The sequence below is a fragment of the Podarcis melisellensis genome, assembly GCF_964234715.1.
Source record: "Podarcis melisellensis genome assembly, chromosome: 17".
Taxonomy (NCBI): Eukaryota; Metazoa; Chordata; class Lepidosauria; order Squamata; family Lacertidae; genus Podarcis; species Podarcis melisellensis.
The window spans coordinates 5,322,835-5,341,174 of record NC_138534.1 but is presented as its reverse complement, the minus strand read 5'-3'; the positions used below and the strand labels follow the sequence as shown (position 1 = coordinate 5,341,174).

Here is an 18,340-nt window from a genome sequence, read left to right as displayed (position 1 = left end):
ACCTCATGTTATGTTTGCTTCATGTTACGTTTCTTGAGGTTGCATCCTGTGGCAACCCAGAAGTACCGGAAAGGGTTACTTCCGGGTTTTGCCGCTTGCGCAGAAGCGCTAAATTGCACTTTGTGCATGCGCACAAGTGCCAAATCATGCCACACATCTGTGCAGATACGGCGCTTCAGGTTGCGGGCTTTTCATGTTGCGAACGGGCCTCCGGAACAGATCCAGTTCGCAACCAGAGGTACCACTGTATAGACTTTTGAAATTGCCCACCCTGTAGCCCAAGACCACCCTCCAAAACATCATACATACATATATCACAGAAGGAGGCGTTCTCCAGCAGAAATCTGAGAGTGTTCATTCTCTCCTCTCTGCCAGGATACCTGATAATGTGTTCCTTGATTGCATTTTCTGGGTAGCCTGGATATTCCTTTGAGATAGCAAATACTTACCTCCTGAATCTCTTACACATATTTATAGTTTGCTCAGCTTAACTGATACTTCCCAGACTGTATTTGCAAGGAGGTGCAAGCCCCTACAGTCCAAAGACAATTGGAAAGTTTTTCCCATTTCCTTTCTCCCATTTCCTTCCACATCTTTTCCTAATCTTACAAGTTGTATATTATGACCTAAATCCTGAGCCCACTTTATTTGTGCTGACTTTACCATTTCATCTAACGTTTCCCCATAAAGTAAAGATTTCAATATGTGGTGCAACTACAAACAAACAAGCACTGAGTTGTCTGAATAGCTATAATATTTTCCTGTTCTGATCCTTATTGTATTTTGGTTGGTGGAGTGTATGTGTAGCTTTATTGTTATTATCATTTTAAACTGTTTTTATATTCAAGTGAGAAATACCTAAACATAAGAAAGAAGCAAAATAAAATATTTTAGACTTCATCCCACTTGAGATGGAGTAACAAAGATGCATTTAAATAATACAAAAATATAGGTCAGAGTTGCAGCAAACTGGTCACAAATAACTTTTCAGTCAGTAAATAAAAAAGGATATTTACATGGCATAAGAGACCAAGTTGGGAGCTTGAGTGTATTCCTGGAAAATCTAAACACTAAGAAATCAGTGGGGTGGGCTGGGTGCTATCTGGTTTTCACCAGCTAAACATCCTGATATACCAATATATCATGATCTCTGAAATAAGGACAGAGCTAGGTAGGAGAGGCATTGACTGGCTTCATGGTTTTTCCTGCATTGTAATTTTTGCATAGTGTGTGTGCGCGCACACACACACACCATGATTCACAATATATTGGCAGGTCAAAAATTATGAAGCCGATATGATATGGACTTCATACTTGTTTTGCACACTATATTGATATATCACCCAGCCCTAGTGGAGGGAATAATAATAATAATTTATTTATACCCCGCCCATCTGACTGGGCTTCCCCAGCCACTCTGGGCAGCTTCCAACCAAATATTAAATTAGTCTATGTTCAATTTAATTGGGTTGCTATAAGGTCTCTTAGGGGACGCAGGTGGCGCTGTGGGTTAAACCACAGAGCTTAGGACTTGCTGATCAGAAGGTCGGCGGTTTGAATCCCTGTGACGGGGTGAGCTCCCGTTGTTTGGTCCCAGCTCCTGCCAACCTAGCAGTTCGAAAACACGTCAAAGTGCAAGTAGATAAATAGGTACCACTCCGGCGGGAAGGTAAACGGCATTTGCATGAGCTGCTCTGGTTTGCCAGAAGCGGCTTAGTCATGCTGGCCACATGAGCCGGAAGCTGTATGCCGGCTCCCTTGGCCAATAAAGCGAGATGAGCGCCGCGACCCCAGAGTCGGCCACGGCTGGACCTAATGGTCAGGGGTCCCTTTACTTTTACCTTTAAGGTCTCTTAAGATTGCCCACCCCCCAGCTGCTTAGCACCATTTCTAAGTCATCTCTTTCTCACTTTGGGGGGGCTTTCAGGGCCTCCACTAACTTCACTTCTCTTTCCATTTGGCAGCCCCTGGCGAATTGTAGATGACTGTGGTGGCGCCTTCACCATGGGGATGATTGGGGGAGGTGTCTTCCAGGCTGTCAAAGGCTTCCGCAATGCTCCAGTGGTGAGTCCCAACCTTCTTTTCTCCTTCCCTTTCCTTCAAGCTGCAAGTGAGGGACATGGATGGGGTCAGAAGTCATAGATTCATGAAGAACCCCGGCCCAGATTGGCTCTTGCAAATCCTAAAACATTCCCTACCTATTCTTCCCCTTCCCCTCCACTCTCTTTCTTTGTTAGATTGTATGCTTGTGAGTAGCCTGGCTTTTGTTTTCAAACTACCGTATTTTTCGCCCTATAGGACGCACCGGCCCATAGGACGCACCTAGATTTGGGGGGGGGGAATAAAGGGGGGAAAAATTATTTTCCCCCCCAGGCGCAGGGCTGGGGTGGGGGAAGCCCGAGCTTCCCCCTCCCCCAGCCCCCCAGAACGGGACCCAGAGAGATGCCGAAGCAGCGTGCAGCTTTGGCATTGCTCTGGCAGCTTGCGGGGCTGGAGGAGGGGGAAGCCCTCTGCCAGCCTTCTAACCAAGTCGGGGGACAGCGGAAAGGTGGGGGACAGTTTGCGGGGCTGGCGACGAGGAGGAGCAGGCTCCCCCCCGCCAGCCTTCTAACCAAGTCGGGGGACAGTGGGAAAGGCGATCTCCTGAAGCCACCCCTCTCGCTCTCCACGCTTCAGCGAAAGCCTGCATTCGCCCCATAGGACGCACACACATTTCCCCTTCATTTTTGGAGGGGGAAAAGTGCGTCCTATAGGGCGAAAAATACGGTAGTTTCGTTGTTAAGGTAATTGTTAAGGTCCTAACACACATATAGGGCTTTGAAGGCCGGTGATGCACTTTGAATGTACTTGCCTGAGATAAGAAATGATCTAATATATGACATTTTTGGTTGCCAATGAGAACCAGAAATTTTATGGCTAGTGATCATTTTGCTGTGCTGTTGGTTGGCTCTTCCAGCATGCCAATAATCGCAGACTGGTTCTGCTGAGCACAAGTTAATGTGGATCGGCTGTCCTCACAAGTGTGCCTTTAGTGGGAATTGGTGATTGCTGTGTACAGTCATACCTCGGGTTACAAACACTTCAGGTTGCGTTTTTTCAGGTTATGGACTCACCGAACCCCAGAAATACTGGAATGGGTTACTTCCGGGTTTCAGCGGTCGTGCATGCGTAGAAGTGCTAAATTGCACTTTGCGCATGCCCAGAAGCGCCGAATCGCAACCTGCACGTGCACAGACACGAATGCTGTGGGTTGCAAACGTGCTTCCCGCACGTATCACATTCGCAACCCTAGCATCCACTGTACTGTCTGCCATGAATGGGTGTCCCTAAAGAGCCAATACAGAATAGTGGTTCATGGTTCAATCCTTACTGGAAGTTTAGGGATGCAACGCAGCATATATTAAGGCTGATGGGGTTTTGCATTGGAGAATTTAGATTGAGAGAGGAAGCTTCAGCCTTCCTATATTGTCTTTCTAACCTAACCCTTGCTGACCTCCACTAAATTGCTAGACTGGTACTTGGGGTTGCTGATCTAATTTTCTCTCCTCTCTGAAGCAGAGAGAGAGGAGACATCTTCCTTTCCTATCTCTCTGTCCTGCAGATATCAAAGACTAGGAATGGTTCTTTGCATCTCTAACTTAGGTAGCTAGAACTAAGAACTATTTACTGTGCAATATGTATTTCCTATAATAAACTTAGTATTCTTATTTTCCGTACCAAGAGTCTTTGTGTGATTGCATCCAGCATATTAAAACTGCTCATACAACAAGTATACAACCATTTTATGTGCGTTCAATATGTGTGTGACTGTGAACGCACACAGCACCCAGAAGTACAGTGGTAGCTTGGTTCTCAAATTTAATCCGTCCCGGAAGTCGGTTGCAAAACCAAAGCGTTCCAGAACCAAGGTGCGCTTTCCCAAAGAAAGCAATGCAAAACAGATGAATCTGTTCCAGACTTTTAAAAACAACCCCTAAAGCAGCAATTTAACATGAATTATACTATCTAATGAGACCATTGATCTATAAAATGAAAGCAATAATCAATGTACTGCACTATAAAATAAATAAGACGGTCTTGTAGATGATAAAAATTAAAATTATTTTTTTTCCTTACCTGCACTGATGATCATTGTTTTTTATCCATTTCCGCACAATCAGTCAACCAGTAGCTGAACAGGGTTCCACACAGTCGCAAAAACAAATTAACCGAAAAAGCCTCAAAAACAAAAACGCAAAATAAATAGCAGAAACCAAAGTGCCAAACTTAATCCGTTCCGGAAGTCTGTTTGACTTCTGAAATGTTCAAAAACCAAGGCGCAGGTGCTCCAGAAACAATAGCTGACAGCCGCATTGGACGTTTGGCTTCTGAAAAACGTTCGAAAACCGGAACACTTACTTCAGGTTTTCAGCATTTGAGAACCAAGGCGTTTGAGAACCAAGGTACCACTGTAGTCAGAAAAGGGGGCTGGGCGGGTGGGGGTCAGGAACATAACCCCCATGCAAAACAGTTGTTGCCTTATCACATCACAATTGGCAGGTCTGAGGCACAGCAAGAAGGATTGCTGCATCCCTGAATCCCCACACACCTTTCCCCTCACCTGAGGAAAATACACGGGCGGAACTTGAGGTGTAGGATTCCACAAAAGTGGCCGCTGGGCTTATAGGTCTATAACTGGCTTGTGCTGCAGAACTGATCTCTGGGCAGAAAATTGCTCATGGCTGTGTAGGCAGCAGCAAGGGAGAACATATTTCTATTCTGAGCAGGTGGCGTTGCCACTTTTGGCACCATCTCAATAAGTGCCGCTCCACTTCCTCCTCCCTGTCGCCTGGGAGTCAAGCGTGTAGAGTTTGTGCTCCTGCTGCTTGTATGTCAAGCCTGTCTCCTCAGTGTTGAACATTTACTCTCCGTCTTCAGGCTGTAAGTGCTTGGAGAAAACTCAGCGTTCCAGTTTTGAGACTGATTTTGTCTGTTGTGGGAGATGGAGGCCTTGAGACCGGGTCTTGCTTGTGGCATCTGGAAGACCTTCAGAAGCACTCTTGAGCATTTCCAAAGTTCAGCACAACAGTGGCATAAGCCCCCTGTGTTCTTTCCCGGCTCCAAGCTGGGATGGGAATGCTGGTCCTTCTGTACTGTACTTCAGAGAGGATACCTGAATGTTTCCTTCTGCATGGCAAATAACATCTTTCATTGGTGGTGGATGATCTAAATTGGGGAAGGTGTCTTTCAAAAACACTCCCTGGTGCAGCCCTGATTTCATTGAGATGCCCTGTGTTTGTTTCTAGCTTTTTTGTGTGGGAACACCAGGAGGTCCAGTCCCCTGTCTCCTACAATCTCATCTAGTTTGCCCCCATGTTTGGACCATGTTTTATCTCCCAGATTGATACTTTGGGGACAGACTGGATGAAGAGCTAATTACAGAAACAGTCTACATTGAGTTGTGTGCCCAGGTGTTTACAGTCTGACCTTATGATTGCTTACTCAAGTTGCCCATTGATTTTAACAGGACTTACAGGTAAAAGTGTTTAGAATGGCAACCTAGGATTAAAACGGAGGCTATTTACTTTGCTGTCAGGCTCCATGTTCCTTACGTGTCAAATGTGGCTGTTAATTAGTTACCTTTCACCAGCTACCGGTATTTATGCAGCTTTCCCCATGCATTTTATGGGGGTTAAAGGCTTCTCATCATCTATAGGTAATTGTGACTGGTGTTGCCCTTCTGAGCTACTGTTTTGTGCTTGGCTCTTTCTGATGTGAGCTACAATCAAGTGGTTTGCATCTGTGAGCCTGTTATTCTCCTTTTTGTCCTGTTCACATGCAGGTTTGAGCATTTATGCCCTAACTCTAAGTCATGGGTAGGCAAACTAAGGAGGTCAGATCCGGCCCAATCGCCTTCTCAATCCGGCCCGCAGATGGTCAGGGAATCAGCGTGTTTTTACATGAGTAGAATGTGTGCTTTTATTTAAAATGCATCTCTGGGTTATTTGTGGGGCATAGGAATTCGTTCAGTCCCCCCCCCCCAAAAAAATATAGTCTGGCCCCCCACAAGGTCTGAGGGACAGTGGACCGGCCCCCTGGTAATTGCTTGGAGGGATTGAACAGGGTTATTTTCATTTCGACTGACCAAGCAAAATTTGTTCTTGCCCCCAGCCCCTTCCCCTTGGATTCTCAGTTGCTGTTGTTTTAAGCAGAACAGTAGATCATGCAAACCTCAAGTCTGCCCATTTCTATCTTAGGTAAGACTCAGCTGTCATATTTGTAGTATGGAGTTAATGGAGTGACCGGCCCGACAGCATTGTTGAAATGATTACTGCCATAATGCACATGCCATTTGAACACTTGAAAGAAAGTACATGCATTTAAAATGTTGTTGCTCTCCAAAACAAGAGTACCTCCTCTTCCTATTTTTGTCTTGCAATGTTTGCCTTGCAGTTCTGTGTGTCAGACCTTGGTATAGTTTTGTATGACGTTTCCCATTCTCACCCCCCGTTGTGTCACACCATGGTCTGGCTCTCATAGATTAAATTGTAGAGAGTTTAATGCTTGAGATTATCCCACTGGATAACTGAGGTCAGGTGGGCAACCTGTTTTTCTGGTGGGAAAGTGGCAGTTGCAGAGACACCCTGAGCCCACCTGCCTTCCGTGGATCGAGACTTGTGGCTTCTGGCTCCACAGAATCATTGGAATTGTGAGAATTGTATGTGCCTGTGTTCCTTGAGATGTGGAGATTGTCTTACCTTGGCTCCCCTTAAAGCCTCTTCTACCCTGTGCTTGAACATTTTTTTCAGGGTGTGGTTTTGTCCCCCAGTCCATTGTGAGTTTTGACTAAGGTAGTTTCTCCTCCTTTTTCCTAGGGTGTCAGGCATCGGTTCAAAGGCAGCATTAACGCTATCAGAGTCAGAGCACCACAGATTGGAGGTAAGGGAAGTGTCCTGACCCTTGGGTTGGCTGGTGGGGATGTGGGCAGTGTTGTAAATAAAAAGATGGATCAGACAGACTGTGGGGTGAGGTGGATCAGGATTTGGTTTATTTTAAAGGAGAACCAGCAGTGCTGTATTGCGGTAAAAGTGTCAGACCACGGTTCAAATCCTCTGTCAGCCTTGAAGCTCACTGGATGTGACCTTGGACCACCTCACAAGGTCGTTATGACCGTAAAATGTGTGGAGTGGGGCATCCCAGGGGGAAGTTTCAGGAAAAGTGTGATATAAATCAAATATGATAACTGCTGGCCAAGGGAGGCAGGAATTAAAGAGAAGAATGTGTAGAGTATGATGTGCTGGCTTGGAGGCTGTTTTGTCATATTGAGTTAGTTGTATAGCCCAGTCCCAAAGCTGACAGTTAAATCTCATATTGGTTTGGTCAAAAGCAAGACCATATGTATTCAGTGAGGCTTACTTTTAGGTACCGTATTTTTCGCTCTATAAGACGCACCAGACCATAAGACGACCTAGTTTTTGGAGGAGGAAAAAAAGAAAAAATATATTCTGAATCCCAGAAGCCAGAACAGCAAGAGGCTATCCCAGAAGCTCCACGGGGCTCTTTAAAGGGAGCGCTGAGCAGAGCCTCCCGCCTGCATTCGCTCCATAAGACGCACACACATTTCCCCTTACTTTTTAGGAGAGGAAAAGTGTGTCTTATAGAGAAAAAAATACGGTAAGTGTGCTTGGGATTGTAGCCTTAGTAAGTGACTCAATAAATGAATCCTAGTGAAATAGAATGACATTACACCATTATAAACCTTAACTTAAATCACTACTTTTCTGGCTCAGCTTACAGCTGGAAAATGCAGCTCCCCCCCCCCCCCCGTAGTTATTGAGGTGGTTCTGGAGTGGCCTCATGGTTCAACTTGGGCAAGTCCTACAGTAGGAGGTAGAGCCATCCTTTTCTTGAGAGAAGGGAGGCGTCCACTAAGAATGCCTCTCTTCACACCCTTCCTCTCTGAACGTGACACAGGGATGGTACCATTAGTGATCTTGGAGATGGGAAGTATCTTGCCACCTGTGTGATTCTGCTTGCGCAGAACTCCAAGTGCCTGGCAAACGAGCCATGAGTCAGTGTTTTACAAAATCAAAACAAAAAATGGTTTCTGCCTTTCATAGTCCTTGGAGATAAGTTTAACAATCTGTTCGTGGGGAGAATATAACTTGTGTGTCCTGGAGTGGCTCTTGGCCCTTCTTCTGGAGCTCAAAGCCTGTCAATCTCCCCATCGATCCCTGGTGCTCCCACCGACCCCATAAGGCTGCCTGGTTCTTTGCCAGCATGTTGTCAGAGTTCTACCCTGTCTCAGCCCAATTCAGCACGTGTGCAGGGCACATTTTGTAAGCCAAGCATTTGGCTTTGCTTGGCACGGAATTCTAATACCTTTTGGTGCCAGTTACAAATGAACATCCCTGAGTCCAGCTGGTGTCTCCACATGCTCCCCATGTGTTCCTCCTCGCAGGCAGCTTTGCCGTGTGGGGCGGGCTCTTCTCCACCATCGACTGCGGCCTAGTGAAGATGCGGGGCAAAGAGGATCCCTGGAACTCCATCACAAGTGGGGCACTCACGGGAGCTGTGTTAGCATCACGCAGTAAGTAGTGGCCAGTGATCCTATAACCGCAGCGCCTCCACCTCTCCCCTTAACCTCCTGTGGCTGAACGCTGAGCCAGGGCGTTGGGACTGAGAGTTCTTTCCCCTTAGGTGGGCCCTTGGCCATGGTCGGCTCGGCTATGATGGGAGGCATCTTGCTTGCCTTGATAGAAGGTGTCGGGATTTTGCTGACGAGGTACACGGCCCAGCAGTTCCAGAACCGTAAGTTCCAACATGGCGGCAAGAAACAGAACTCGAGATTTCCCCCAGAAGGATGGATTTGGACTAGGAACCAAAAGACCTCTCTGTGCTTTGGTTTCGGCCCCATAGCCTACCCAGGGTTCCACTGAACAATCACACCAGCACTCTTAAGAGAAAATAGCTCCCCAACCAGGCTTCCTTGTGGTTAAAGGAGTGGGGTTATATAGTTTGGGGCAGGCTGAGTTCTCAGTCACTTGCAGCTCTGTTCTGCGGGACACAGTAAACCAGGTGAATTCTGGAACTCATTCGGGAGAAGGCAAAAGCCTGGTGTCACCTGCGTGGGAGAGAGAGAGCATACAGAGCACATTCTCCCCCCTGGATGAGCGGCTGCCACTCTCTCATGCAGACGTGGGTGTGTGGGGAGGGAAGTGACAGGCAGCGTTGCTGTGGGGGCAAAGTTTGCCTCCAGCCCTGACAGTGCCTGGCCTGGTCTCCCCTGACACCAGGGTGGTGTTACAATACACGCAAGTGCTTGTCGTTCCACCGCCCCCTTGGCAAAATGCAGAGCCTTCTGCCACTCCACTTGCTGCGATTGGCATTTTGCTGCTCCTTCTATAAATGCTTGCAGAAGTTGCACTCCTTTCCCACGGTGTCTGACACCCTCCCTTGCCCCTTTTACAGGTGTAAATTCTAACCTGTTCTGCATTTTCTTGCTGCAGGAGTTGGGTTTTACTTTTCACTTTTCTGTTAATGAGTCACCCTCGCCCACATCTCTCCTCCTGATTGCACCTCCATTGATTTCTATCCGCAAAGATAGTGGCCCTTGGCTGCGCAAAACATGAATCACATCTCTTCCCTGCTGCTAACTGTCTCTTCTTGTCTTCACTTCTCAGCCAACCCCTTTGGTGAAGATCCCAGTCAGCTGCCTCCTAAGGATGGCTCGCCACCTCCAGGGTATCCAGGCTATGGACATTATCAATGAAACTGTTTGGGTCCAAGGAGATGTCTATTTTTGTAGGACTGGAGCAGGAATTTCCCCATTGAAGCTACTCAAGACGTTCACACAGCAGCACTCAAACCCCCCACAAACCCCAGCATTCAAGGAATGCCATTCCAAGAGTTGTCTTTGGAAAGGAGGCAGGGAGGGAAAGGGGTCAGGGGCTTAAGCGATATTTGAACCATGTAATATCTACCTCTCTGGTGGGCTTTTGCGTTGATGGCACGATGAGCCCCAGGAATCCTTCCATGTGTGCTGGGGGAGCCAGAGCCTGTGCTGGGTGATTGGCTAACACGAATCCTGAGACAACGTTTCTTAGCTTTGTAGCTTCTGGATGTGTCTATAAACAATTAAATGGTCATGACGAAGGACTTTAGAAAGGCTGTCTCTCCCTGGCTTTTGAGCGGTGGGGCTTCTCCTGCTTTCTCCATAGTCGGAGAGCCCGTCCCAGGTTAGCTTGCAAAAATCTGTCGGCAGAGCAGTGTGGGCCTGGTTTACCAGGTGTTGTGTGCAGTTAACAGGGTGCGATGGTAGCAAGGAAAAGCTGAGCCCATGTATCAAGAGCCACGACGTCCAAAATAAGACTCCTTATTCTACATCAGGGACTCAGTTAATCCCTCTGTTTTTGATGCCTGCTTGAGGCTGCAGAAACAGGGGGTTGTCAAAAGGCGTAGCAGGCTGCAGGGATAACATGGTTGGTTGACCGCATTCAGCTTAGTGGATCAGTTGCGCAGGCCTGCCCTGGAGACAAGTTTTAGCCCCAATAATGTGACGCACCGACCTCCACCATCTTTAACGTTTCAAACGGAGACAGGTTGGAGAGCCAGAGATGGACTTAGAGCTTCTGATCTGCCTGAAGTTTCCACCCAGCATAAAGAAACAACCCTTTTAATTGTGGGGTGCAGAAGGATCTGAGGCTCTGCTGGGATCCAGGTTGACATAACCCTCCACATCTGAGCCAAACATTTCTGATCCTTGAAAATGAATGGTGATTGCCGTTTTATATGTTTTTAATGCTGGGTCCATGCACTTCCATTTTTATACAAAAGCCTACTAACATGTCGGGGGAAAACCCCTATTTTATATATATATCAATGATTTGCTATGATGCTCATTAAAACTGAGTGCATCTTTACATATAAAACCAGACCTCTTTATAGCACACTTTTCGGACTGCAAATCCCCTTCTCTTTGGCTTCCTTGTGTTTTAAGATCTTTTCAAAGAAATATGGTATGTATTATCTGTTACAGGTGTAAATACAAACTGGCTCTATGGCTTCTGTCCCGGAGAGTTTAATTAGACATCTGCCAAAAGGGAGCGAAGGAGGGGAGGAGTTAACTGTGCAAGTTGCATCGAGGAGGTACAGAAGGAGTCTGAGCTGACATGCTGCATTGCTATTAATCCAGGGAAACAGATTTTAGCCTTTGCTCCAATAAAGGCGAAAAGGTCTTTGATCCCATTCCTAGCCAAGGACGGCAGCAACCGTTGGAAAAGGCACCAAAGCCCAATCTGGGTACCAGCACCTGCTCTCCCCGGCCACTTGATCTTCCCCATCGCAGCTAATTGAGCAGTGCAGCTTCCTTTGTGATATTTGGTCCTGTGGCTTTGCAAGGTACTAGCATTTGTAGCAAAGTCCTTTGGCCATCACCAGGTATCTGTTGTATTCATTTGGGAGGTGAATCCTTTGGCGTTGCAGATCTCAATACCTGGGGTGGATCTGAAAGGGAAAACAAATGGAGGAAGGAGGTGAGCCTTTTCCACAGGACCTGCTTAAAAAACAAAATGGAAAGCAAGACAGGGTAGCAGCTGGGAAGTGGAAAAGGAGTCTTGGTACACATTTGCCCTTTGTAGGCTTCACCTCCTGTGGGGAATGTTAAGGGACTAGTACCTTGGTGGTTTTGACACGGTTTCCTAGTGAGCACATCCAGCCGGAATTGTCAGGCAGCGCTTTGCACTCCTCTTCAATCTGGCAGGGCTCCATGTCACACCACCACTTTCCAGTTACAATGGAAGCTGCAGAGTAGAAATAAGGATCTGTCTCTGCCACCACTTGTTCCAAAGTGGACAGCCTCTCCTATCCATGCAAACGCTTTAGGACAGGCAAGCTATAGGTCAGGAGCAGCTGTGAGCCTCCCAACATCCTCCTGAGCCACAGACCAAAAAGATTGACTTGCCTGGCTGCTCTAAGGTTTGCATCTTGCTCTGCCCCAAAGATTCAAGGCAGATTGCATTATAATTTTTTTTTTAAAGTTCAGTAAATCCCATAGGCTTGAAGGGCTGGGTTACCACTTTCACCAATCCATTCCCTTGCACTTTGCCCAAGGGATCCTCTACACAGCTAACATTTGTCATTTCCCCTTACCTTTACCTCTCAGAAAGGGGACTGCAGTGATCAACCCCTTTCATCTTCCGTCCCTGAATTCTCTCGCTTCACCATCATTCCCTCCAACATTCTGGCCTCTTTCCAGTTAAAAGACAATAGCCCTTCCCCATCCTGCCTCCAGTCACTTTCCTATTCTCTCCCCTCTGCAAGGCCCCAGGTGTTTGGGTTCCTTGCATGTTCCTTGGTCCCCCTTAACTTCCCTCCCTCTGGAAATGGGGAGAGGCCTTGGCTCCAAGCACTTACTATCCACGCAAGAAGGTTTGCCACGGGTTGTCCCAGCCACTTTCCCCGGGAGACAGGAGCACTGGATGGTTTGGGACCTCTCCTCGATGTGGTTGCGGTTACAGCAGCGGCGGATAGCAATCACCTTGCAGGTGCCGCCACCTGGAGCAGGGAGGAAACAAAGACCTGAGGTGGGAGCCATCAAGAGCTCCCTTTGAGAAACCACAGCAAAGTCCTGCACACTCCTTTCTCATCGGCTATAGCTTTGGTCTGTGAGAGTCCCAGCTCCTAACCTTTCCCCAAGCTTTGTTTCCCTTATTGGCATTAGACTGTCACATATATATTGTAATGCCTGCCCCTATCACATCATGAGTGTTGGCTGCCTGAAATCTTCCAATACCATATTTTGTGTGGTGCTGCCCCTGTGTGGAGTTTCAGCACACACTGTTCTGGCCTGGGGGACTCACAAAGACTCCATCAACGGTTTGCCTTCCTAACTGAAGGTCTTGCTCAATCACGCTTTGAAAGTTGAGAATGTACAGGAAAAATGCAGGTGGTGTAATGGTGCGTGCATGAAATAATTGGGACTTCAGCAAGTAAAATACAGCGGTGTAAAATGGGCAATGTATAGCTTGGCTCTCTTTTCCGAGTAGATGTGACGGAACTGAAAGCAAGCCAAAGACCCAAATCTAGCGTCCTAATCACAAGACAGAGAGCGGGTACCTTTTGCTTCTTGCATATCCAAAACGCCTTCTCCAAAAGAAAAATGACTCACTGATCACTGGGACTTGATCTCCTGTGGTTTGGTACCAGTACTGGTCATGATGATGCTGTTGAGTGTGAATAGGGAACTCCTGAGCACAGATTCCTTGACACAGGAGGATGCTAAAAGCCATGACGATAACTGGAGCAGAAGGACACATTGTGGTAGGTCTGGAGAGGAGGGCAGTGGGGCTGGGGGAAGGGTGGGAAGAGAGAGGAGATCCTCGTAACAGTTAGTAGTGTTTCTTCCTTGGCCCATCAGGTTCTTTCTTAAGCCAGTTTTCTGTGGGTTGGAGAGATTTTTTTTTAATGTGCAGGGAGCATTCACACATACAATTCCACCCACTTGCATTCTGAAGTGGCGCTGCCCCTTGTGGACTATATAGTATGTGCTTTTTCTCAAAAGTTTGATTTGGCTCTCCAGAAAGTTTGGCAGACAGCTCATTAATGTCTTGGGCTCTTGGGAAGTCCATGGTCACATAGGCATGAGAGACCCCTGCCCCCAAGGAAAACAAATACCGTATTTTTCGCTCTATAAGACGCACCAGACCACAAGACGCACCTAGTTTTTGGAGGAGGAAAACAAGAAAAAAAATATTCTGAATCTCAGAAGCCAGAACAGCAAGAGGGATCGCTGCGCAGTGAAAGCAGCAATCCCTCTTGCTGTTCTGGCTTCTGGGATAGCTGCACAGCTTGCATTCGCTCCATAAGATGCACACACATTTCCCCTTACTTTTTAGGAGGGAAAAAGTGAGTCTTATAGAGCAAAAAATACGGTATATTTCTATAGCTCTGTGCTTTTCTTATATTGTAGGACAAAAGATGAGCTGTGCTGGGTGAGATCAAACACCTGTCTAGTCCAGCACTCTGTGGCCAGTCAGAGGCCTTTTTTGGCGGAGGGTAACACAAGCAGGAGATGGGTACAATAGTCCTCTTTGCAATTATTCCCCAGTGACTGGGACTTGGAGGGAGTATAGAGCCATCGCAACTTTTAGCTATTGAAGGCCTTATCCTGTCCATGCACACATTTTTTGTATGTTGCATTTAAGACATTTATTACCTGCTGTTCAAAATGAATTATTCCCACAGTGGTTTGCAACTTGTGCAATATACATATATATATGTTGTTTCGTGTAGGCTAAGGAAGATTGGCTGCTCCTTCTCCAGGCAACCACAAATGCCTCTTCAGGAAGACTGCCCAGGCTGATATCTTTGTGGACTTTTTCCTCACGCATTAATTCCTATACAGATATCACGCCTGTGTAAGGAAAACATTACACATAGATCACATGTACACAGTGCATCCATGCAGTAGGAAATAATGCTCATTTATCATACAAGATTGTGGGTTCATGATTTTCTGACCAACAATAATTAAACAACAACAACCCCAGATCATTGCTCTCCTTCCAACAGGCTCCAGTCTTGTTGCAGAAATACATGAGAGGTGAATGCAATGCAGCCTGGCACACTCCAGTGTTTCCCAACCTTGTGCCTCCAGCTGTTTTTGGACTACAATTCCCATCATCCCTTGCCACTGGTCTTGGTAGTCAGGGATGATGGGAGTTGTAGTTCAAAAACAGCTGGAGGCACAAGGTTGGGAAACACTTCTCTAGACTACACCCTGCAAATCTCCCATGCTTAGAGTCTTCCAAAGGGATGGTGATGTTTGAATTCCTTCAGCATAATGGAGACAGATAAGGCGAGGCTTATCTGCATACTCAAGAAGAATCACAAAAATACTGAATTTTAGGGAGAGACAGAATGCATTTATTCCATTCTCTGCCATAATTTTTTTCACTTCAGAACCTAGTGGTGGCCGTTCCATAAGTCTCCCAGCAAATCCTTGCACCCATACAGCCCCTGGTGCTTTGGCAGTTGAGCTCCACTTCCTCTGAATTCAGCTGTTGGGCACGGTTAAGTCTCTCTCACTGGCCAGGTATTTTCAGCAGATCATGGATAAGGGCACTTTACCCTTTCAACTATTGGAATGCTGCCAAATGCAAACCAATTTTACCAAAAGGGATCGTTGCCAAACTTCCTTTGCTCTGACTCTTGATCTGTCCACTGTATAGTTGAGGCTAGACAACACTACACCTGCTTTTTCTGCTCAAATAAGTGAGCGCCAGTATATTTGCACTAGCACTTTGTCACTATTAGTGATTGATACAGTCCCTGATACAGTAATCTCAAGGCTTCTCAGGTTCTTAAGACTCTTCCTAAGCAAGAGGGCAGGTTTCTGCCTGTGGATGCAATCTTAGAAACAGTTACCTAGATAGTAAGCTCCCATGGATTGCTTACTCTGAGTAGACATGCACAAGACTGCCCGGTAGCTATGCAACTATGACCACTGATTGTGACTTTAACTGAAACTATTTCCCCCCTTTCTGTTTATGAATACAGTATCTGAGCAACTGTGCATATTAAGGATAATTTGACCGAGATTTACAGAACTTAATCACCAGAGAGATGGAACTTTCACACTGGCTTTGTAAATCCAAAACATACTGATGAACAATTGGTATGTGAATAAAAGAAAGTCATGCAAGACTGACGGTCAGATTGTGCCTACCATAAACTGCAACAGTCCTGGCAATTAGAGTAATTATTGTACAGAGTTCCATTACTGTACTGTTGGCAAGGAATCGTGGGATGGCAGTTCCTTGCAGGAAGTAGACACAGTGCAATTGCAGCATGAGAATTAACCAGGGACTAATTAGTTGCCATTAAAGTAAAGTAATATGCAACTGCTCTGAAGAGAGAAAATGTATGCCCTGTTGCCCTTGCTCCTCCCATTTTTCTCCTCTGCTTCTCCCACTCTTAGTTCACCCCATGTAGAAGTGCTCATCGTAAGCTCCGTGGAACAGGGATCTTTAAAAGGAAATACATTTCTCCGTAAGTTAATTCCAGGTGCTTTCTTACTTAATGACATCTATATCCCACCTTTTCTCTGAAAAGCTCAATAGGGCATGCAACGTTCTCCCTTTCCATTTTAACTTCAGAACAGACACCCCCTGAGAGCTAGGCTGGCTGAGACAGACTGGCCCAAGATCACCACCCAGGGAGCTTTATGGCTGAGTGAGGATTGAACCTGCAAGTCCCCAATCCCAGTCTGACATTCTAATCACTGCACAACATTGGGTCAGTAAGGCACCAGGGACATCAATGTGAATTGTGAAATAAACAATTTATTTCTTGCTTCATCCCAGTGGTTCAGAGTGTGCTCAAATATAGTTTTGTCCTCTCAATTCATGCACAACAACCCTGAGAAGTAGGTTTAGGCTGAGAAATAGTAACCTTAACCCTAAGCAGGAAGCTGTGTGTCCTGTTTAGGATTTAACCCTTTCACCCACCTCAATACCCATAATATGGACACCGTCTAGTGAAGAAGGAAGCAAGTGCAAAAGATCTGAGACACATGGGATAGATGAAACGATATCTTATTAAAACACAAACTTTCAAGAGCTTATTTGGGTTCAGACCCACTGTAACAGCATTATAGTAAAAGAATGTTGCATTTTAGTTCCATTTGAAATTCTGGATCGTTTTTTAAAATGTCAAGTTGGCTCAGCAAAATATGCACATTGCTTCTTATTTGCCTTCAATTTTTATGGTGCCAAGACACCTCCAGCTACAAAAGACTTGAGAAACTAATTGGTTGCCCCTTGATCCAATTCTTCCGAGCCAGTCACACAACTTATAAAACACCCTTATTTCTCATATAGCAGAAATCAAACCTTACCTGTGACTCTGTCCTAGGTGCTGAAGTTTTCTCACCTCTCTGTCCCAGCCATGGAGGGATACCTTGAACCCTGACACATCTTCCTCTTTGTTCTGACTATCTATTCCCGTACTCAGTTTGCTGGGAAGTGGTGGGAGGTGGGCACTGAGCACAAAGTCCTGGAACCAAAGTAACTGTTCTTGCAGCTTTGATCTCTCCTGATCACAACCCCCTTATGATCTAGCAACTGAGCTGCTCTCCCATCCAGATCTGGGGACAGAACCAAACGTCCTGGCTCTCAGCACTCCTTCTGTAACCCAGCAGATGTCTCAGTATCTGTGTCAGTTTTTGAATCTGACTATTCTTCAGCTTCCGAGCTTGACTGATATCTGTGTACACGGATTTGCATGTGTGATAGAAAGAGAGATCCAGACTGTCACTCCCTTATACTCTCTGTCCAAACAGCCTTCCTAAGACACCCACACAAGGCCGCCTCCTACAGATTTGGCAACCCAGCCCCACTCTCACTGGGCGATGAGCCCAGCATAGAACTTTGCCAGCTTTTTTTTTTCTTGACTTCACTGCTTCTCACTTTAGGAGTGAACTGTTAAACGTTGGAGTCACAAAAGAGGATATTTTGTAGGGATGCAACAACAGATTTCTATCGCTCTGCAGGTCTTCAATATCCGAGAGCATAGGCTCTTTCAGGGCCCTGCAAATAAAGGAACATGTCTGAATACTGACCAGAATGGCACCTGATCTGTGCTTGTAGCAATGTCACTGCTACAGGGTCAGTAAGTGGTGCACATTTTCAAGTTTAGATTTGTTTTTTGTAGTCTGCAACGATGAGGACTTGAAACCCAACCTTTATTTTAAAACATAATCCAGCATGCCCTTGATATGTTAAAAGAATGTGTTTGCAGGGACTACTGTATGTGGTTTGATATTAAGGTACAGGATGATGGTGAAATGTATGATACATCCTTTTGCTCTCTCATCTGGGACTTCATAACCAGTCTCTGCCACCACGGTGGTGTTTCATCTCATCCCTGATACTTTCGCCTCCACACACATACTTTCATCAGTGTCCCTTTCCCAAAAAAAGCAATTTCTGGCCAATGACAACTATGTGAGGAGGAGGTTGCAAAAATTATTGATAGGTCTGCTGTTGTCAAGTGGTGGGTTGACCTCAAAGGTGCAACACCAAAGGAGACCACGGTGTGTTACCCTGAAAGCTTGCCAGTAGTGTCCTGCAGGATTCCACCATGCTGTTTATCATTTAGATCAGCGGATCTCAACCTGTGGGTCCCCAGATGTTGTTGGACTACAACTCCCATCATCCCGGAGCTCTGGCCTTGCTAGCTAGGGGTGATGGGAGTTGCAGTTCAACAACATCTGGGGACCCACAGGTTGAGAAAGGCTGATTTAGATGAAGCCACTGGGGGCTGACATCAGGCATTTTGGAGTGAAGTACTACTGATATAG

At 46.3% G+C, this 18,340-nt stretch overlaps 2 protein-coding genes across 2 annotated transcripts in view; one reads left to right on the top strand and one right to left on the bottom strand.

The window, feature by feature from the left end:
* Positions 1-10,831, top strand: part of TIMM17B (translocase of inner mitochondrial membrane 17B) — an 11,679-nt gene extending 848 nt beyond the window's left edge. Inside the window, exons 2-6 of the mRNA XM_081894904.1 lie at positions 1,965-2,064; positions 6,855-6,918; positions 8,441-8,569; positions 8,680-8,790; positions 9,663-10,831. Coding sequence (XP_081751030.1) covers positions 1,965-2,064; positions 6,855-6,918; positions 8,441-8,569; positions 8,680-8,790; positions 9,663-9,751 — 493 coding nt within the window. The 3' untranslated portion in view covers positions 9,752-10,831. The remainder of the gene's footprint in view (positions 1-1,964; positions 2,065-6,854; positions 6,919-8,440; positions 8,570-8,679; positions 8,791-9,662) is intronic.
* Positions 10,832-11,043: 212 nt separating this feature from the next.
* LOC309360271 (chemokine-like protein TAFA-1) lies at positions 11,044-17,561 on the bottom strand. The gene is made up of 5 exons (XM_081894951.1): positions 16,877-17,561; positions 13,148-13,326; positions 12,394-12,534; positions 11,656-11,780; positions 11,044-11,484 (listed from the first exon to the last, which is right to left on the bottom strand). Exons 2-5 carry the CDS (start codon positions 13,293-13,295, stop codon positions 11,467-11,469), a joined length of 432 nt encoding a protein of 143 aa, XP_081751077.1. The 5' UTR covers positions 13,296-13,326; positions 16,877-17,561; the 3' UTR covers positions 11,044-11,466.
* Between the last annotated feature and the right edge of the window lie 779 nt (positions 17,562-18,340).